The 22,282-nt window shown below is 41.3% G+C and overlaps 1 protein-coding gene across 1 annotated transcript in view; it reads right to left on the bottom strand.

Moving 5' to 3' along the window:
• Positions 1 to 22,282, bottom strand: part of LOC103375912 (teneurin-3) — a 124,879-nt gene that overhangs the window by 38,402 nt on the left and 64,195 nt on the right. The window contains exons 6-14 of the mRNA XM_008306213.1: positions 20,851 to 21,065; positions 15,861 to 16,071; positions 14,675 to 14,776; positions 13,365 to 13,559; positions 12,029 to 12,229; positions 7,053 to 7,238; positions 4,329 to 4,349; positions 2,480 to 2,626; positions 1,723 to 1,939 (exon numbers count right to left, since the gene is read on the bottom strand). Coding sequence (XP_008304435.1) covers positions 1,723 to 1,939; positions 2,480 to 2,626; positions 4,329 to 4,349; positions 7,053 to 7,238; positions 12,029 to 12,229; positions 13,365 to 13,559; positions 14,675 to 14,776; positions 15,861 to 16,071; positions 20,851 to 21,065 — 1,495 coding nt within the window. The remainder of the gene's footprint in view (positions 1 to 1,722; positions 1,940 to 2,479; positions 2,627 to 4,328; positions 4,350 to 7,052; positions 7,239 to 12,028; positions 12,230 to 13,364; positions 13,560 to 14,674; positions 14,777 to 15,860; positions 16,072 to 20,850; positions 21,066 to 22,282) is intronic.

Below are 22,282 nucleotides of genomic sequence, written 5' to 3'. Positions count from 1 at the left end.
CCTTCTGCACACAGTTAGCATTCATTTTCCTCTCCATCAGTCACAAAACAAACCCGACTTACGATTCGGCACAGATGTGGGAGTGCACTGTGGGCTGGGTGGAAAAAAAAAAAAAAACCACAACTGTCTCCTCAGTTTGCACACTGGTGCGGCACGGTAGTCTAATAATTGGACGAGATCTTTCTGCCCTTTGCATCAAACTTTTCAATCAGACTCTTCACCTTGATAAACCTTTAAAAAATAAGTTTTCTTGCAACAAGCTGAAGAAAAACATGTGGGCACGCTGCGAGCTGAGAAGTCACGAGTTCCATGTCCATGAATGTCAAAATGTCTTTGAAGCATGATAAAACTCTGCGCTTAATGCACCTGGAGGGATCTGCGCAAGAAAACAAACCTGAAAAGTTTATGAGGAATACAAGAGAAATACTAAAAGCAGGGATACTTTGGAGTACGCTAGCATTCATACTTGCCCTAAACATGACAGCGTGGACGTTTAGCAGGTGTAATGTCTGGTTCTGTCATTTGAAATTGCTTTTTTTGCACACTTTTTGTTCAACTCCTGGACTCTTGCACATTATTTGCACTCTACATGAAACACTTTTGTACATTCTTGTTTGCATTTTATATTTTCTTATTGTTTATTTTTCTTCTGAATATTTTTGCTTATTCATCTGTATATGTGGTGGTGGTGACTCTCTCTGCTGAAATAACTGAATTTCCCCTCTGGGATTCATAAAGTATTTCTATTCTATTCTATTCTATTCTATTCTATTCTATTCTATTCTATTCTATTCTACCAGCTAAGGCTGATGGGATGTTCGCTTTTAAGGTATTGAGGTGGTTCATCCTCATAGGAACAAGACATTAAATCACATGACAACAAATGCCAAAGTGGTCTTCCATTTGGACCGAGGTGGGGGACCAACCGACAGACCACCTCCCACAGAGCAATGTCACAGAGTGGCTAATATTAACATTACGTGAACCGCTTCACAGTCCTTTACCTCCCTAAATGACTGAACACAGCATCTTTATGAGTTGCGAACCAAAGAAACCAACTTGAAAATGTCATCAAAGTACAAAAACTATCAAGTTCTGCATCACGTAAGATCAACGGCAGGTGTAATTTTAGATCATATTTTCACCCAGTGGTAACTTGCAAAATAAAAAAAATAAAAAAATACATTTTTCACAGCCTTGTTTGATGTTCTTTTGTTGGACGAACACTTTCAAGCAACAAAGGGTTTCTGGCTAATATCAAAGAAATGCCTATTGAAGTTTTCTCGCCTCAGATATACAAATGTACTGTGTGATGCAGGGGAAAAATATTCTGATACAAGATACAGTATACGGGACATTCATTTGCAGCGAAAACGGTCCGCTCGCCTTTGCTGTACTTTTCTTTTCATTTTGAGAAAACCACACGGTCCTGTTATCTTGGCATAAACAACCTGATGCGTTTGGTTTTACTGTCATAGCGGCGGGTTTTGGGGAAGGAACGAGCCCACTCGTGAGCGACTTAATCTTTCCTCGCATGTGGCAGCCAAACTACTGTAAACACACTTGTCATTTTGACTGCAAACACAAAGGGATGTGAGATTCTTGGACGTTTCAGAGTGGCTGCACAAACACAGGTGCCTCGCTCAACCGTTAATGAGACAGCAAACAGCCAACGTGATCCAAATAATTAAAAAGCTGTCTGTAATTCATTAAGCTGCTTACCTGCTGTTGAAAGGGTTATCCCAGGGTATCACGTGGCTGCCACTGGGACCAATCAAAAAACTGACGCGCTCGTAAAAGCTCTTAGACGTGGGCTGAGCGGCTGAACTCTGGCCCTGGCCCGCGATGGAAACGGGGTCAGGTGAGCCGCGACAGTAGGTCTGACCCTGGCAGGCGATTTGAGTGCAGCAGTCTGGGTCCATGCAGTCGACGAGCCCATCTGGAAAACAGGAGGGACGTTGGAGACGGGGGAGGAAAAGCTCGGCTGACCTGGATACGCCGGGGTTTGACAACGGCAACACGGGCATCTCCATTGCTGTGCTGTGCTCGAGTACACATAGGTGACTTCTAACATGAAATAAAGTTTGTTAAAGCAGAGATCCTGCGCTGATACAAAGCATGAACCGTTTCCAAAATATGTCACCTAACGAGAACCTCTAAAGCGTTGTGCTTGCTCGACAGGCCGAGGAGCATTTCATTACAAATCCAGCTTGTCGGGCATTGCTATATAGTCTCAGCTTCCTTTTTTTATAATTGATCTACTGTATATTTTAAAGCGTGCTGTTTAACAATCTGCTCTGCAGCTCCATTTGCATATTCTTCCCAGTGATGTTTTATGTATGATTGATTTGTTTTGTTTGTTTGCACTGTCACCGAGGAGCCACATCAAAGCCAATTTTCTGTCTGGCACAATAACGGTTACACACAAGTTTTTCTGAAGCTAAAAGACAATTTGTACAAGGCTTTTACTTCTTCCTACCTCCCTCGTTATCCTTGCCATCTGAGCAGAGCGTTTCAGTCGCTACATCGCAGCCCAGCCCTCTCCATCCTGACTGGCAGATGCAGTGCCAGACGTTCTGATCCAGGACGCACCTCCCGTTGTTGTTGCACAGCCCGGGGCAGCCGTCTGTCAACACATCATGTACGTGTCAAACAGCAGAGCAAGTCGGAACAAGGAAATCAGGAGGAAGAAGGCAAAAGGGAAAGGGGCGAGAAGACAAGAGCGAAGGGGGCATTTAGAGTGGACAGGGGGCAGAGGAGGGACAAAGATGATAAAAGACAGTATCGAGTGAACATACAGTACGATACACCTCTGACAGGACTGGGGATGGGGGCGGAGGTTGTGAGGAGTTACAGTCGTTTCACATGAGTTTCAGGACTGTGCAGCTGTAGTGAAAAGTGAACCGTATTGGGATAAAAGGAGGCGGGAGCGGCTGAGCGGTTTACTTGCTGTTAGTAGACCAATGAGAGATGCTGCGAATGCACGTCGAGTCAAATCCTCACAGGAATTTTTGGTGCTGTTTTTGTGCTGAAATCAAAGTTTGAATGTCTCTTTGTAAGTTGAAGTGACTTCTTTTATGGCTGCATGAATCCTCATAGTGTGACTTTTAAATGAATGCCTGTCTTCATGTCAAATCCACAAGTTTTTTTTTTGTTTTTTTCCCCCCCTTTTTCTTTTTTTTTTGTATTTCAATCCGAATTTCAAGGTTTTTTTTTTTTTTTTTCAGTTCAAAGTTGCACAAATCCCATTTAAGAAGCTGAAAATCACTGTCTTAGAAGTCCATTGCTTTTCCCTGAAAATAATTAAAGTAGGAATAGCCCAGTGCAGATGTTTGAAACACTCATGTGAAGTAACAGCAACATCAAAGGGGAAGAGGAAGTATATATGTAAATAGGGGGAAGAGGGGTAAGAAAGAGGGAGGATCTAGAGTCTCCACATTTACAGAAAACAGTGCACTTGCTGCCAGATCGCATTCCTTCTAGTGGAGGGTGAAGACAGGGAACCGAAACATGACTAAACCACACCAGTTCAGGGCGTTTAATCTGGCAGACACAGGGAATTAAGACAGGGTGGTGGTGGGGAGAAGGGACCGTGGAGTCTGGTGTGAGACTGGTTAAGACGGACAGGAGATGAGGGGACATATCGGGGGGAGCAGGATCACAGCAGAAACATTATGATCGACTCGGACATAAAACAGGTGTATATACGCCGTGCTAGGAAAGACAGAGAGCGGGGAGGGATTGTTCGTGACAATCTCCCTTGGTGGGGTAGTGGTTCAATTTACCTTTATATCCTATCTTGACTGCTCCTATTACACAACCGAGGAAAGGGAAACATTTGGAAAAGAAAATTACTTATCTCTGTGGTGGCAGAGAGCTAAGACTGACAAACACATTTACTTATTGTAACTTGCAGGGAGTACAAAAAGTGGAAACGGTGGCTGGCATAAAGCTGATGTACCTGCCAACTTGGTTTAAATATTTGCAAAAGAAGCTTTGCAGGTAGTTTTCCCAAAGATTACCGTTGTCTTCACCACGTGTTAGCTTCTGCTCTAATTTCAATCTCTCCGCTGTGTATGTAATTCACAGCAGTTACGGTGATTGAGCTGAATAGCTAATGCTAAGCATGAGTGACAGGATATGACTGATATTACAGAAAGAGAGGGAAGCTGCGAGCTCACCCAATTTTTGTCTTAACAGAGTTCACTTTTTTTTTTTTAAAAGGCAAATTAAGGTTGGTTCTTAAAAATTAAAATTAAATTAAACCAAAAAAACATCTAGCATGAAGAGTATAATTCTCAAGCAAAGTGAAAAGTGCTTTTTTTTACCTGATACTCTGGAATCCAGGGCTATACATGTAAGCCAAGAGGGAGTTGGAAAGAGACAGATAGGCAGGCAGAGAGGCATACAGACATAAAATAGAAAAGAGAATGGATATAAGTAGGAGTTAGGCAGAGGAATGCAAATAGAAGGGGGAAAAAAAACAGGTAGAAAATTTATGTGAGAGGGAAACAACACAGACAGAGGCTGCACATTTAGAACAGATTCATAGTTCAGCTGCAGCAAAATGAACAAATTCTGCATTTGACAAACTTGGAGTGTTGATGTTAATTAAAGCATTGAGTGATTAATTGGAATTATAGATGCCTCTGTGGTCAGAATCAAAAAGCGTCTGCAAAAGCGCTGTGAATGGTGATTACATTTCTGTCTATAGGAGACAGCCCAAATTAATTCAGCAACTTGTGCTCAGTGAAATATTCATTGCTAACACTCTCCATCTGCTTTGCTTTGACAAAGCAAGACAAGCTAACACAATGGAGAGGAAAAAAAACACAGTTTCTCCTGCTATGTGAGTATTGTAATACCCTTTGATTCCAGACCATATGAGCCAGTTTCATCAAAATCTACTTCAAAACATTTCACTGTCTGTTTGCCAGGATGTATATAGGCTCAGGCTGATTCAAATATGAACGCATCATGAAGCGGCATACTACGCTCCTTTATTTTTTTTTTTCAATTTCTCCGTCATCTCTACTTCAGTGGTTTTAACAACAGCAAGGCAATGCACTAGCAGCAGACTAAGACAAATCAAAAACACCTTAGCGGTAAACTGCAGTGCTGAGAAAGCAGTGACAATGGGTTAAGCCTTGCATATAAAACAGGATCTAGATGCTTGTGACAAAAGAATGGCCAAGGAAGTCCTCTATTCAAGCTCTGACCATGTAATGTGATTAAAAGGCGCTTTGTGCAAATGGCAGTTATTCAGCGTTTGAAAGACAAAATAAGCTCCTGGTTCTCCAAGAAAAGGTAACGCATTGCCTATTCATCGCCACTGCATCCAAAGCAAGGAGTTGCTTTCCTGACGGGAGCCTTAAACAGAAGGAGAAGAAAGAGAAAATGGATGATGCACAGTCGGCCCTGAGGAAGGAAAGATTAATAAGATCAGGAATGTGACCCCTCCGACAACTCCCTCACTGCAATCTCCTCTCCCCTCAGAGATGGATTTGCGCTGTGGACAGGGGATTGCTGATGAGAGAACTTGTAAATACATAATTAGGGTTCAAGAGTTTGGAGTGCCCGATCTTTGTTTCGCGGGGAATGTGTCGTCATTGAGAGGCTGGAAATGACACTTGAGGGAATGCTGTTTGACGCGGGGTGTCAGGGTTTAACTACAGGACCTTTGACAGAGGCTAAGGTGTCGAGGAAGTCTGAGTTAAAGGTCAATAGGAAGTGACATCTCAGAAGTCATTATCCTCATTAATGCCAGGTGAAGCACTGCCATTTCAGAAAAATGATATTCCAAAGAGGCCTACCCGCGGCTTTTTGGCTCCCTAAATACCTGCCCTCGACTCACTAATACAGGAGCATCACTTCAGCAGTGTAAAAGGTGGAATATCTAAATCGATTATATAAATTACAAAGTTAATGTGAGGTGTTGCAAAGGGGAAAATTTTAAAAAGAGAGCAGAAGAGTGAGCGACAGCTCGCCATAAAGCAAGGACATAATGGCTTTTTTCCCTCCTCCTGTTGTTTTAACTTGGATTAACGTCTATCATGGCAGTTTGCAGTTAAAGTTGAATTTGCAACATTTTGATTGAATTCATTTTTGCTTTTCATTGTCACTGTAGCAGCAAATTGAATTCCAGTTCATTCAAACCTCTACATTGGCCACAAATTTTGACAGTCGATAGAGGACAAACTCATTTGCTGAATAGAAAGGTGATATTTCCAGAAGGAGCCATGGCCTCCAAAAAACTCCTGTGTTGATGTGTTTGGTAACAGTCAGCACAGCCAGAGATGAAAGAAAGACTCAAAGCTTTTATAGGCAGAAATAAAGTCCTCCAATTCAAATGTTACTCAGGTACAAAAGCTTTTCCATCAATATATACAACTCATTCAAGTATGAAAACTAGTCACATGGGTCTCTTTAACAATGCAAAAATAATTATATTATTCTTAACCTAATTGATTAAATAACATGTGCGGTGTTTTATAGTTGCATCTGGTTGAGTTGGGGAGCTTTTAAGAAACATTACACATGTCTGAAAGCTGCAACGTGCGACAAATTTGATAAACTGATGGCAGCGTATGATGGTGATGTAAAATATTAATCAGCAGAAAGTGGGAGGCGAGAAATGAGAAATAGACAAAGGTGTCTCCGAGATGTTCTTATGCACTTGAGTTAAAGTTTTCAGTTACTTGCAACCAGTGATTGTGGCTGACAAGCCTTCAGAAGAAGAAATAAATAAAGAAATCCACGACCACAGTGTTTGGTTCAGTGATCTTTGGAAATTGGATTCGAAGAAGCACTGAAAATATCACTAAAACTACTCATCACTAGTTTGTCATGCAAAGGTAGTTGTTTGGAGAAGGTAGGCAGCAACGGAGGTGTATCGTGATCACTGCCAACTGATGCTTGTAACTGAAAATACTGACATTCACACTCCGTATTTTCCCTTTTCAGGCTGCCCATAAATGAATTTCCTCTGTAGTTTTTGCCATTCTGTCAAGAGTGTGTAGGTGTACAGTACAGTGTGTGTCACTGTGGCTCACCGATGGTGCAGTGTTCACCCGTCCAGCCCTGGTGGCAGTCACACTTGCCCTCTCGGCAGACTCCGTGGTCGATGCAGCGTGGGTGACAGTCCCTCTGCTCACATTCTGGTCCTGTCCAGCCTTCCTCGCAGTGACACACACCACTGATGCATGAGCCGTGGGGACCGCAGTCCACCACACACACCTCTGTCGCAAAACAAAGAGCCATGGAGACATGTAGCTTCTGTTCTGAGAAAAGCTGCTTTTTTTCCCCCACCCCCCCTCTCCGTTTTTTTTTTCTACTGCACTGGGGTATTTTTGTATTCTGTATAGATGCATCTGCCACCACAGAAAAATGCTCTGATGTTTGCTGAGAAGTGTTGGCTCCCTCAGTTAAAGTGGGCCAACAAGTTTAACTGTAAACAAGACATGCTTGAAACCCCATTCGTATAAAAAAAGAAAAAAAGAAAAAAGAAAAACTGCTGTAAAAATTCTGACACTGTACGGTAACTATTTCAGCGTCTGATACTATTTCATCTAAAGAGACTCAAAATTACTGCTATCTGTTAAAGGAATGTTTAACACGCTTCATTTTACATGGAAAATGTCAGGCCTTTACTGCTTCCTCGTGCTATATGGATCTCGATGGACTTGTCGTGTACACAATTCTTTTTTAAATGAGCGTAGCTGACGTACGAAATGTCAGCACAGTAAAACGAGGAAAAAAATTGAATGTCCAATCAACTTTTACTTACCACTTACCAAAACACACAATGTGTAGCTTAGCGGGGAAAAAAAGGGCTTAACTCATCCTCTAAAAAGTATAATATTAATCTTGATGTATAGTCTTATTACTTTTATGGGTTCAGCCAATAATAAAATCCTTTAAATTCTCAACGCTCGACATTTCATCTGTAAACTGTTCCCCAACACAACACCCTCCCAGTGCACTGAAACCAATGAAAGTGTGTCAGAGTCCACACCGAAGACATAAAAAACTCTAAACAGAAACACATTAAAGAAGCATATTGTTTTTTCTATAATAGCAAATAAATGATGTATGACTCTGTTTACATCTATTTTAGATAAAAATGTATTCAATAAATTCTAGAGGTTTTTAATTAGCTTGGAAACAAACCGCTCCAATCAGTGTAACCACCATCTTTCGTCCCTCTGAAGTGACATCAGCGCTAATCACACAAAATAAGTGAATATTTCTCTGAATAATTACCTGGGAATTTTTTTTTTTTAAACAAAGCTTTTTCCCCTCCAAGCACATGCAAAAGCAAGTCATTTTTGTTTCTGCAGCTACTTTAACACGCCTTTATCAGACTAATTTCAGAGAACACTTTATTCTTTTTTTCAAGTGTGCAGTAGTCCTAAAATAAAACAAAACATGTCATCACTCTAAAAGCTCCAAAAAACTGAAGCACTGCAATTACTGTGTATCTAAAAACTCCCACAACAACTGCTTTTGGGTTTTACATTTTCTAAAAGCTCATTTGCAAGTAGTCCTGGCAGGCTGAGGCGAGGGTTCCGGATTTAAGCAGGTTCTTATGTCTGGACTCAGATGTTAGATCAGCATCAACACAGCATTGGAAACGGTGGAGCAGTTGTTTTGAGTGTGGGCTATCTTCAGAAAATTCTAATGATTGAATCCATGGATGGTGAGTAAATCAGTCTGTAGCAGACGAAAGCTAGACTCAACAAGCTGTGGCTGCTCTTGTGTGAGAATAAGAAATGTTGATTTTCTGGAACCAAGAGCTTCTATCAAAGCTTTTGAACAGAAGAGCCATAAAGCTTTCTGCTGAGACAATAGCCGTCAGTGTACTAGAGGAAAGTAGCTCAAGTATGTTCTCAAATTTTACGAGACTAGATGCTCCAGGAAATGTATATAGCCCCGCAACGGAAAAGTTTGTGCCTTTTTGAAAACTTGGTACAGCCTTCCGGGAAGGCAAATTAGCCCACATCATTCTGCTGCCCAAAATGTAACAAGTCATGGATAAAATATCCTCTCATTTTGTTCATGTATTTTTATTATTTTTTTTTACTGCTTTGCCCACACTCATCCCCATTACTGAGGCTCTTTTAACTGTCTGTTCCAGCTCTCTGAATAGAGTTTTTCTTCGATTGAGGGACCTTGGATGGTTCTGATTAAGCTGAGCCGACACTGTAGAATATTAAGCATGCCTCTGGAGGGGAGTCATTCGATTCCAAAGGAATACCTCCTTCCCATAGAATCTATGCAATCAATTTTTCATTAGCGCAAAAGTGTTTATCTGCCTTTAACATGCCCCTGACTCGAGCTGGATAGGGGTTGTGGGCGTTCGATCCATGCTACGCGCTTGTTAATTAAAGTTTATTTAATTGAAGAAGAGCCGCAGCATTAATTACGAAGGAATCCTCCACCCACCCAGATGGGTAAACTCCCTAACTTTTGGACTGCAGCGAGGCCGGTCTCGTCATTTCTGCTCCTGCTGAGCCGGAGTTATCTTGCCAAGCGAGAGGACTGTGTGTCAAATTCAGAAAACTTTAATAGAATAAGAAATTACTTCTCTTTAAAAAGAGAAAATAAAATGAGACACAAAAGGAAAGAAGAAAAAAATCCCTGTTCACCAACACAATTATTCTTTCTTCTTGGGCACGGACCAAACTAGCAACATGCTGCTTCAAAAGGTCTGCCCAGGCATCTATCATCTCAAACGTACCATCCTGCCTTCTTATGCTTTAATTTCCAATTCCAGTTCAGCCAAGAGGAATATATTCGACATCCTTTTGTACTGACAGATGCAAACTGCAACTTCTGCTTTTAATAGTTTGACTCAGTGTGTGTCTGGCTTTAACACACGGAGAATGAGTCTATTCTGAGAGAGGACGCGCGCATAAATCACCTGAATCTCAGCCTCAGATAACAGATGGGAGGGGCCAGCCTTTGAACTAACATGTCACCTACCTGTGTCGCAAGACAAACCCTCTGAATACAAACCCGTTAACAAATGAAGAGGCTCTGCTGCGAGCAGATGGGAATACAAAATTGTCTCATCTAATTGAAAAAAACAAAACTAAATGAAAAACCGAACTAAAGTTGCTACAAAATGCTCAGGTATTTTTTGGAAAACGTTCTGAGCAAACCTTTAAGTCTTTTTTTTCTTTTTTAAACAACACACTTGTGTTTTCGATCAGAACACACTCTGGGTCACAAACATAACGTGTGGTGTGACTGTCAACATATGCTGTGCTTATTATCAGCACATGCCACAAGCGTTGATTACCCAACTTTGAGGGTGTGATCTCACCCTCAGTTTGATTTATTAGAGCCTTTTTGTATTGTTTATTTAGGTTCAAGCTGAAAATATTCAAAGTATTCACATACTGCTTTATTATAAATATCAGCTCTAGTAACCCAATTTAACCAAAATCATGGACTATATTTAAATTCATGTGTAAACTCAGTGCCACTACCTGTCCAGTAGACCGAAGCCTCTACTTAGTCCTTTTGTTTGTTACACAACACGCTCCAAGCCTGAGTAATTCCTGGATATCAGATGTCAACATCTGTCTCCTCATACCCAAGAAAGCTTTTGTATTGGATTTGTTTGCTGTAGTGGTTTCAGATTACTATCTTACTCCTACTTGGAGAAGAGCTGAGACATTTCAAAGCATTTCAATGAGTTTGTCTTGTGTTGACACACATTTGAAGCTGTCCTTGTGTGGACCGATGAATTAAACGGAAAAACTAAAACGAGTAGCTATTAACGGTTCAAAACACTCGGCTCGCGCATCCTCGTCATCAGAAAAAAGAAGACGTTTTGTCATCGAGGCCGTCTTGTGTTTAAAGCGTGTTGTGGAAATGGAGAGTAAAACTTTACTCAAGGTGATGCAGCGACGGTGTAACCTAGAGTAGCGCTCACAAAACCCAACAGCACTGCACCATGTATGCATAGATCATGAGATGGAAAAATCTCCGACAGACTCCCAGACAATGACTCAGTGGGACGTTACAAACAAACCTTTTGTGTTCTTTATGCTCACCTATGGGAGAGCGCTGAAAAAAGGCAACTGAGTCAAAGAGTTTACTCCAAGTTGGAATACAAATTGTTCACTAAATTATATTTTAACAGCAGTGATGATGAATTACCTCAAATAGGGTAATATTTTTGCAAATCATTAAACATTAATTTTGATGTCACCTAATTTATTTTTTGTATTTTTCTTAATAAGACACCCCCGTGCTGACATACTGCGCTGTATGAAATAGATCTTTTATTTCAACTTACAGCCTGCTAATGAGGGCTTATACATCTGCTGCTTTGGACACCTGGTGTCTACACACAGCAAGAGGGGAGTTTGTTTGGAATAAATACAGAAAAATGTGGTGCCAATTATTTGTTAAAGAAAGTCAAACCACATCCACAAAAACAGCAAAAAAAAAGAAAAAGGAGAAACTAAAAGGACATTATAGACCTGACAGCACAGTTTGCGAGGACTTGTTGGTGCAGTACAAACAACACTTTGATAATTCAAAAATGTCCAACTTCGTGTCTCCAGTGGTGGCATCAAAAAAAAAGCCACCACAACTCACATTTTTTGAACTTGCATCATTAAAATACTAAAACCACATTGCAGCTCAAACTCAGCTTTGATCAATCAATTAATCAATCAACAGAAAAGTGCTCAGCAACTAATCTAAAAATCATTTTTCAACATAAAAGATCAACTATGACCTTTTTTTCCCCCAAATTCTCAATTTTTTGACTTGTATTTTCTTTTCTATGTGCTCCTTAATTTAATATCTTTTCAGCCATTGTAGGATGTCTCACCTTGGGCTTGAAGAAAGTCTCTTTTCCCTATTCTTCAATGGCCAAACGATGAACGGAGAAAGCAACTGTGGTTTTATCGATTGTGAAAATAATTATCTCCTGCAACCTTGAATCATATACAAACTCTCCACATAATGGCTTTAAGTGATGGAAAGAAAGGGTGAAATGTGTTCTGACCTATGGAGCAGTCGGCCCCCGTCCAGTTGGCCTCGCAGATGCAGGTTCCCGAGTCGGTGTTGAAGGTGCCATGACTGGAGCACTGCTCGGGACAAGTGCTCTTCAAGATCTCGCAGCTGATCCCTCCCCAGCCCGGGTTACAGTGACACTCACCATGATGACAGGCTCCGTGACCGGAGCACTTCGGGTCCACACAGTCCACTGAAGACACACAGTGAGGGTGACAGCGGTGTCAGTTTACCACTTGGAGACGGGATATCAAACCTACTTATTTACCCAGGCCACTTTGAGTCTGCCACCAGCCAAAAATCATTTTAGAGTGGAAATGCTCGAGTGCCAGATGATGGCTGGGGAGCCACAGCTGAAATGTCTGCAGAGTTTGGTGGTGGCCGGTAGTAATTTTCCTCCCTATGTTCAGTTAGCTCCTCTACGTTATATTATAGGGTACTTCCAACATACTGACAGCATAATTATGCTCCATTATGGGCACTAGGAAAAGCAGCACAATTAGTGTCTAGACAGATATAATCAATTACTATTAACAATCTGCAGATCAACTAGCTGATCTAAGTTAATAATTGGCAATTATGACCAGCATAATCAACCCATTACTAACAAGGGATAATTTGGAACAACGTTTTTCTGTGCTTCCCCTGGAGTCTATTGCTCTGCGCATTTTTATATCTACTTGGATACTGATAGTGATTATTTACCTGAACTCATTTATCACACCAGAGCTGCAACATACAAGCTTGGAGCAAATGCAGTTTCCTCCCATATATGTTTCCAATATTGCCCCACTTCGAAGTAAAACCGCAATATACTCATTAAATGAACTCAATAGCTTTTTACATGTAAGGGCAACAACTCCCACATGTAAATCCGAGCTGATAATTGCCTTTTGTCTGCATGGAGATCAATAAAGTTAAATGCACTGACGTGAGGGAGGGGGGGGTGGAAAAGGTTGACAAGAAAGACGAGGCAGCCCTTCTTTTAGTAAACGGAGAAACGGATGCCATTGAGTGATCGATTTTAACAGGTGTCTTCATCTGTGGAGCCTTCCAATAGGTGACTGCATCAATGGCCACTGCGCAGTGTGTTCCAGCTCGTGCACTGATGTGGGCTAAACACTAAGAGGGAGTTAATTTATACACACGGTATCAATAGCAACATCCACAGCATTATCTGCTCGGTGGAGTCGAAAACACCGATTGTTTCACCAATGGACTGTGTCAATTCCCCCCCGAGCCTCACACGGAAATATGTTGTATCTAGCTGCTTTGAATCCAAGGGGAAGTTTTTTTTATTTATTTATTTATTTGTTTTTTGAGGTTACCTTGTTCACAGTTGGTTCCTTTGTGGCCGGTGTTGCACACACAGTTTCCTGCCACACACAGTCCGTGTCCCCCGCACTGAGGATCGATGCACTGGGAGGCAGGAACGTCACACTCGGTGCCCTTCCAGCCACTGTAGCACTGACAACGCCCCCTGGTGTACTGGCCGTTACCGCTGCACAGCACCGGACAGGCGGCTGAGGAGAGACATCGGCTTTAAAGAATCCATCACCACAATGTAAAAGGACCACATCAGCCAGTTTGTAATTTTCGTAGTGCAGACACTCTGTATTTTAAATCTCAGATTTGGCACAAGTAGCCTGTTAGCTTAGCTTAGCATAAAGATTGGAAACACCCCGTCTGGCTTTGCATTAAAGGGACACGATTGTCCTGGAGTCTCTTTGGAGTTGCTGGTAGGTCGATTTTGTTTGTAGATACAAACGTAAAACAGATATTCCTTTAAACTCAGCAGTTCATTGATGTTCATAATCAGCTACATGGTATTGTTCTTGTCTTGTTTACCGAAATTATAGAATATGTAGCCCGACAGATAGGTTTGGTTTCATTTGCTATATTGACATATCAGACTATTAAGGAAATGTGCTAATTTGGCACAAAGCTGATGCCAATATTCAAAAAACATGACTACTTGTTTTTTGTAGTACAGAGTAGTTCTGTGAATGCTGTATGTACTGGTGATACTGGACAATAACAACAATGTGCAACTGCAGCCGCAACAGGTCTGCCGAGAGTTGTAAGAAAAAAATACTTAAAAATCAGCGTTTGAGTCAAGTTGATTAGGGACAAATTAATCAACCAAAAGCCAGAATGCAAACAGAATTTCAAACAAAAGGTTGAAACACTTCAAATTCATCTAAGTAGCTCAAAGACAGAAACCTTGATCTGCACACAGAATACAGCTGAACACGATACATATGTAAATGTGTATTGTTGTGGACATGCTACTTGTGCTCTCTAGTGACGAGGCAATGCAATACTGGGATTGTTTCTAAACTGCCACAGAGGCAACTGTGGCATTCCTGGTTTAAGCTTTACTGTGACTTACCAGCTGACATATGTACCAAAGTAAGCTACTGTTGGCGCTGGCAATTTATCAATTAGGCTCTCGAGACGCCTTGAACGAAATTCGATTTACCTCGGTTATATCGGATGTCAACACAAATCTCAGAAATCTCAAAACCTGGTCAACAGAAATCAAAACAATAGCTGGCTGGGTAAGCGAGAAAATGTATGTTTACAATTTGGGTGAAGTGACTCTTTAAGACAAATGTAAAAAATAATTAGTAATTACCTCTGGAACAGTACGGCCCGATGAATCCTGGGAAACAGTGACACGATCCTGCCACACACTCTCCATTCCCGTAGCAGTTGTGTGTGCACTCTGTCACAGATTCTGTGGGTACAGCAGTGTGCAAATCCAACTATCAATAACTCATTGGATTGTCATATTGGACAAATCTGAAATTCCTCTATAACAAATGACGACTGTGCAGTTCATGAAATACTGTGAGACAACCAGGCCACCAACTTATCTTTTTCGCCTGCATGAATTTAGGATTTCTAAGCATCTCTTATCTGCAGGGCTTGTATCAGGCATGGCATACATTTACAGCTGTTTGTCCATGTCCCACTAAGGTCTAAGCCTCCATAACAGTATGCTGCAGCCCGACCGTTCCCGTCTAAGCCATGTTAAGTAAAAGCCACACAAGCATTTTAAATTAGACCCAATAATTCCATTTCTTTGACACATTTTCCTTTCCTCCTGTCTCCTCTGCTGCTTCGCCACCGTCCCGACCCCTTGAATGACTGATCATGCCAGCACAAGCCATGCAATCTCCTGAGTGTTTACAGCCAAAATCCTCTCCGAGTTGAAGTTAATCTGACATATCCTACAGACAGATCCTGTGTTCATTCAACAGACCATCGCTCATAAAGGGCACCCCCAAAAGGCCGGGACCCTCATTTTGATCGGCGTTAAGAGGGACAACTTTTTTGTTATTACACGAGCTTGTATCGGATGTTCATTGAGCCAGCGCTGGACCCAGGCAATTTTGACCCTTCACATCGATACCTTCATATTTGTAGGGCCGGATCAATAGAACCCCCCGAAGGAAATAGAAAAAGAAAAGCGTTAACTCAACTTTAGTGTTTTTCCTACCTCAAAACCCACAAGGAAATTTCACAGACTTCAGAACACTGAAGAGGTTGTTAGGAGGGAAGGATCAATGCTGTGTATGGGCTTGTATTATAGTGTTGAGCACAATAATCCACTACCCTCCAATGAAAACCCAGATCTGCCTCCTAGGTGGCTCAAACTTTAAAAAACCTCAGCTCGTTTTGTGTGGCAGCCAGATTTTCCCAAAGTGTTTGTTCATGCGGGCGCAGCTGTTTAAGAAAATTAAAGACTCCCAAACTTGTCATTACACATCATTGTAATCACACTCATTCGCCATCGTAGCAGATGTGTGTCCTCTTACCCTGGATGATGGTGTTGTAGGACACCGACTCCACATTTCGTCCGTCGTTATAAAATGCAAAGTGCCACACCCCTGAGTCCAGGTACTGGATGAAACCGGCCTGGTGGACGGAGACCGGGTGATCCAGCCGGTTCCTTGTGTCCGGTTCGCTCAAAGTCCGATGCTCTTTCGCGATAAGTCGACTGCCATCCAATAGCTCCACGAAATCATACTGCAAAACAACACCCCGAAAACATCCCACAAGATGCAAGTGTTCGTTAAATGTCAGAGTTCAAAAAGCTTTTTTTTTTTTTTTTTCCCATACTCGATGCTTTGTATGCAGCTTGTGATTTCCCCAACAGCCTGACAGGAACTCTGCAAAGTTCTAACGCAAGACACATCCAGAACAGGTTTGTGTGCACAGCAAATATTCTAGTATAATAAATGTTGATTTTTCGGTGACAGTTATTTGGAGTTGATAGATGTTGTTTGGAGACGTGTTTGTATACTGATAGAGCTGATATAGCTCTGGGGCAAATGCTCAGAAATGTTCCAAAAATACATTGTTAACTCTGATGGGAGCGCACTTACAGACATGATGGCAATCTGTTAAATTAACACTGATAATGTGGTGTGTGGATGCTAGTACTTAAAATTCTGATTTGCTCTGTGCTGGTGTGCCTGCACACAAAATACAAAATACAAATAAAAAGTATTGAGTGGAGCATTTAGTTCTTTTTCAAATTAAAATCAATAGCAAACTGTATTGACAAGCTTTGGAAAGTGCCACTGATGTTTCATTTGTTTTAATCGTTCAATTGTTTGTCTTTTATTATGTGTAGATTCCCCTACAAAAAATGGTATAACCGCTGTATAATGAACTGAACATAAAACATTACAGTACATACAGAATAATAATAAAAAAACAACATATACCCTCTGGCATATTTTTGCTTTTGTATATGTTGGGAATTCAGCAAAACAGTACTTTTTTTTCTCCCCTCAAACAAACATCGATTTCCAGGGTAAACAAGGAATAACGAGTTATTCCTGCCAATGAATAAAGCAGTGCATCTGCTCACACCGCACCTGCTCAACACCTGAACCTCATTTTGACTGAGGCGGAAGGTTACAGAGCACTGCAGCAGAAAACAGTGTAACACATACCAACAATCTCCAAACAGGCTATAGGCTGCACAGGAGCTCAGCAGATGAAGACAGCAGATCCCCCGGCTAAAGGAGTTGTTAGCTACACAGATGTATTGAGCCTATAGTGAAGACTCAGGCTGGAACAGAATCTGTGGGCTGTTTAGGAGTGTGATGAATACAGATTGGCACAGTGGCTGTTTTTAAAAGTGCTTCAGTTTAAATCCAGTGATGAGGCTGTTTGCAGAGGGCTTAGATGACCTGCTTAGGCCATTGATTTTTGACTGATACACAGCTGGAGAATTTTGAATTTAAACTTCAGACACATTTGCTTCTAACAAGTCAGGCATTATATTGTTATAATATAAAAGTAAAAGATAAAAACACATTTTTTTCTAAAAGAAGCAAATCAGTTTAAATCGATTGTTACTGAAATTTCCAGCGCATTAAAACAGTCTGTTTCCATCAGCAGGGAAACTGCTACTGCAGCTCAGAGTCATCACAGGGTTATCTGATGGCAAGGGCAGCTCATAATATGCCCCCAGCAATAAAAAAGTGACAAGACATGAATGTGATAAAGGTGCAAATCAGCAAGAAACAATGAGGGATCTCTTTTTTTTTTTTTTTTTGGAAAAATTAAAACAGGAAACCAGCAGAGCAATAAATCTGTCATCGTACAACCAATAACTTTTAACATTAATTGTGTAAGCTGAATTAATCACTGCTTGTCCCCCAGTGGTCAAACGGTGATGAATGAACAGTTTAAACCTGGGTGTATGCAATATCCAGCCTCATTGTGGAAACACAATGGACTCCCAAACGGTTCCAAAATAGAGCAGGGGGGGGAAGCATTAAAACTGGACTTAGTGCTCAGGAATGTGACCAACATGGACCCAAGCAACCATTCAGTTGACTGCAGGAAAGAGAGCATTAAGCGAGGGGCAGGTGAAGTCAGCACTGTGATTTAAACCCCTTTGAGTAAAGCAGGGGGCAGGGTATGGATATTAACCTGGCGGAAGTTGACTTCTTTGTGTTGTTGACTTGTGGGGGAAATAATAAAACAGTTCATCCCACAAGCCCTAAACCCCCTGGCCAAGTGCATACATCTCGATTAGCTGGTGTGAAAGCCCGCCAACTCATCTCAGTACAACAATACCAGTGAATAACAGTCAAGAGACCAAGCGTGGAGAGACTGCCAGATGCCCCATGGACAGAGGAGGAATGCTCAGCGCCTGTAAATTCTTCAGCCCTTAGATTGAGTGAACTTATTCTGGTACAACAAATTCCGAAGAGAAAAACTAAAAAAGTTTGTTTCTTCTAACTTGTCTGGTTTGTATCAGCACAGACAGACACTCAATAGCAGATGGAGGAAGTCTATATTTGAGAAAGGTGGAAAGGCTGTTGCACTTAAACGCTGTCTTGTCTTCCAAGCTGTGAATACGACGAACAGTCAATATCTCTCATTGGGGTCTTTCATGCTCAGTTAAGTAAATGCATTGATTTGTGCCCCCAGTACCTGAGCAGAATGTAATTTAGAAGTGGCCACAATGGACACAGTGTCCAGCATTGACAAGCCTGAGTGTCTGTACAACAATTGCTCGAGACATAAAAGTAGTGTCTTGTTAATTAGTACCCTTTGGTCTTTGATTTTGTTGGGCTTCCTTTTTTCACCTTGAAAGTGCAATGCAGCTCACCTGTTGTCACTCTCATCGGACTTTCTTCCGTCAAAGAGTGGCCTTAACTGTCTACACTTGAGTGAAGCCCATCTTTACTAAGACAGAATGTCGAGAAGGTGAAGCTAAGAGCTTTTGCAGTCAAGTGTGGTGGAAAATAGCCATTGTCTGAGTGCTTCCATCACCATCACCAGACATCGGACATTCAGATGCCCAGAAATGTCATTCAAGTGACACATCAGACATTTTGGAGACACTTCAATTTGCAAATGGCAGACATTTAGTGAAAGCGAAAGCCATGCATGCCCACACACAGGCAAATCGACACAGAGGAGAGAAAGGAAACTAAGTGCTAATTTGCAAATGCACACATGTTCAAAATGTAAAGTGAGTAAACTCGCAAACGAAGATATATAACCCAATAAGTAATATGAATGTACACTGATTGGCACAGTTATAATTAGTCTTTATACATTTTTACTTCAATGCACAACTGTGATTCCACTCTTTCTTAAATACACGGTGAAGAGGCTTCTTTACATCCTTAAGGAAGCTGTAATTATTTTCATATATAAACCGCTGACCGCATGGCTATGCTTAATGTGAAAAGGGTCATTTGTAGTGATAAACCCAAAGACGATTGTTGTCATTAATATTAAAGGTTATTTAAACATTTGCTGAGAGGTTTCACAGCTCACAAACTTTACTGTTGGTTCAGTCTCACTGCTCGTACCAGAGTGTTTTCCAGATACAGCAGTCAGCCATTCCTAGCGAATAAACCAATGCACGCTATCTGCCCAGCACCAGATGGCAGATAGACGCAGTGGTGAAGATTAAAGAGCATTTAACAGCTAAAGAGCCAGAGATTTTCCTCAGGGGTTGGTGGAGACCATAACAGAGCAAAAAAAGTCACTGCAAATATGTCTAATTTGATAAGTGTGTCAGTGTCGTGTTGTGTCCAAACGGGCAAAGTGAATAACTGATGGAAGGTTAAAAACACCATATTTACACCCTTAACATGGTTTAATTCCTGCTGAATAAGAACATTGTGCAGGACATAATGCTAACAGAGATTATTTGTAACTGCAAAAACCAATTTGTAAAAAAAAAATCTATATTTGTCATAAAAAAAGGCATTTGAAAGGCAATACACACACACACACACACACACACACACACACACACACACACACACACACACACACATAACGCCTTTTTCTATGACTATATTAAAAAAAAAAAGATATGCAGTTATGCAATGTTCTGCTGAGAAACCTTCTTCACATGGCTATTACTTTGACTCATACCACCCACCTAAGCATTATTGCAGACGAAGCACACCCTCCATGGCAACAGCACTGCCAGACGGCAGCAGCCTCCCCCAGCAGGATATTGTGCCCTCCCTCACCACAAAAACTGCTCTGGAACAGCTCAAGGAACATGGCAAAGAGACCAACGCTTTGACTTGGCCAGACTCTTCAGATTCCAATATGATCTAACATCAGAAGGTGCATGAGCCCAATCCATGGAGCCCCCACCCCACAACCCACACCATCAAACAGATCTGCTGTTAATCGTCCGAGATACCCCAGGACACCCCCAGATCCTGTGTCCGTACCCTGACAGACCTGAGCTCTCTTCGTGGCACAAGGGGGACCTACACAGTATTGGGTTTTGGTTCAATTTGTTTCTTACACCCTCTAGTGCAGGTGGAGGTCACTATAAATGTAAGAAAAAGCAGCAACTGTAGCCACGGGTGGTTATTAAGGAAAATGACAGAGAAAATCCTTGAGTTTCCCTTCATTTGCTGTTGTAATAAAGCCATTGAGAGGTTAATTTGTGACACGCTTAAATGTATTCTAACAGTAACCAGACAGCGAAGCCCTAAAATCTCTGAAATGACTCGGTAATGTCACTTACAAAGCAATAGCTATCAAGATTTCTTAACTTTAATTAACATTAGTCACCACAAGGTTCTAGTCTTAACAGATCAAGCAGCTGCAAAAACCTTGATCACAATTAAAGAGATATATATTTTTTGCCTTATAAATTAACCTTTACCAATGAAAAGAAAAGATGTTTTTTTTCTTTTATAAGTTGAATAACACCTAAAAGAATAACAAGAAGTTAGTGACATGGTGTCTTTAAATGGATAGAAATCTGATTAATACACACTTTTAAAAAGCCTTTACCTGAGTGTGAGATGGTGCAAGACCCTTTCGTCCATAGACTCCAATCAGTGCGTTCTTTTGTACCGAGATGTTGAACTTGAGGAAACGTGGCTGCTCCATGCTGAGCTGAGAACGCCAGAACACCCCTGGTGGGACACTCTGACCGACCCTCTTCCCTATGTCGACCTGTCCAGTATCAATGGAGTTGTTCTCCTGATGGAGCACGTTAGTCCTCCCTACAAGACAGAAACACAAAGCAAAGTTAAGTCGATATGATGTAAAATAGTCATCATGCCATCAGCTAAAGCCGTCACACTCACATCTAAAATGTAATCTTGATTTTTTTTCCAAGTCTTTGATCTCTTGATATCTGTAAATGCTGCACTCTATCTTTTACCTTCTAGTGTAATCGTATTCCTTTTATTCAAGCAGAGACATAACAATAAGACGGTTATATCTTTTCCAAATGAGCAGTAACCAAGCAAGACAGGATTAAAAGTAATGATTCCCCGTGGTCCATGATGCACTGCTCACCTAAAAAAAAGTGGACCAGATATAATTGCCTTTTTATAAGACTCTTTTCTTTGGTCCTGGTGACTCATAGAGTAAGGCTTCGTATCAGATAAGGTCTAAATGGAATCTGTCAGATACACTGAGCACTACCTTGCCAGAGCAATAACAGCAAATCAAAACAATTTGGCGAATGATGTCCCTAAACCGTGTCCTTTCAGTGCCAACGATGGGGAGTTGGTGGGTTTTAGTATGAGTTACGGTCATATGAAAAACAGTAGCCAGCAAAGCGCTTTTCCAAGAACAATTTTCACTGTTAAAAAGAAAAAAATTAAATAAATCAGTAAAGCGTTTTTCAAGTCCTGGCCATCGGAAGCTCTGTTCTGAGGAAGGAATGCAGCTGGATGATACCAAGTTGTCCTGCAACATAAACAGCTCAACATGTGCAGCTCCTTCTGTTCAGAAGCATTTTAGTGTGTGAACACATGTATACTGTAGCTGTGAGTATATCTGCTTGCGCCAGACCTCCATTATTTGCATGCCTCAGTGTTGTGTGTGTAATGAGGCCATTGCCTGTCACTTTAGCTTCAGTCAAAGTGAAGACTGGAAGCCAAGTTTACCTCTGGGGAGAATAATAGCTGGCTATTGATTGCCTTTAAACAGTCCAAAACCTGCCTCATGCTATCTTAATTAGCAGTACTTATGAGGATTTAAATCTAGCCGAGTTTAAACAATTGAGCTTTTGCCTGGCCTACTCAACTCAATTAATGCTTTCGTGGCCATGCATTCTAAATACTGCGGTGTGCTTAGAGATTAATTTGGTGGCTTTTGCTGTAAAGGTGAGCTGAGATGGCCTGCCTGCTTGTTGATGAATACACAATGGTCCAAGATTATGATGAGGGAATACAAAGCTGTCTGGAATCAGTCAATTAATATTCAGAAG

This window comes from Stegastes partitus, unplaced genomic scaffold (assembly GCF_000690725.1).
Source record: "Stegastes partitus isolate 25-593 unplaced genomic scaffold, Stegastes_partitus-1.0.2 Scaffold3630, whole genome shotgun sequence".
Classification (NCBI taxonomy): Eukaryota; Metazoa; Chordata; class Actinopteri; family Pomacentridae; genus Stegastes; species Stegastes partitus.
This window is presented reverse-complemented; position numbering and strand designations above follow the sequence as displayed.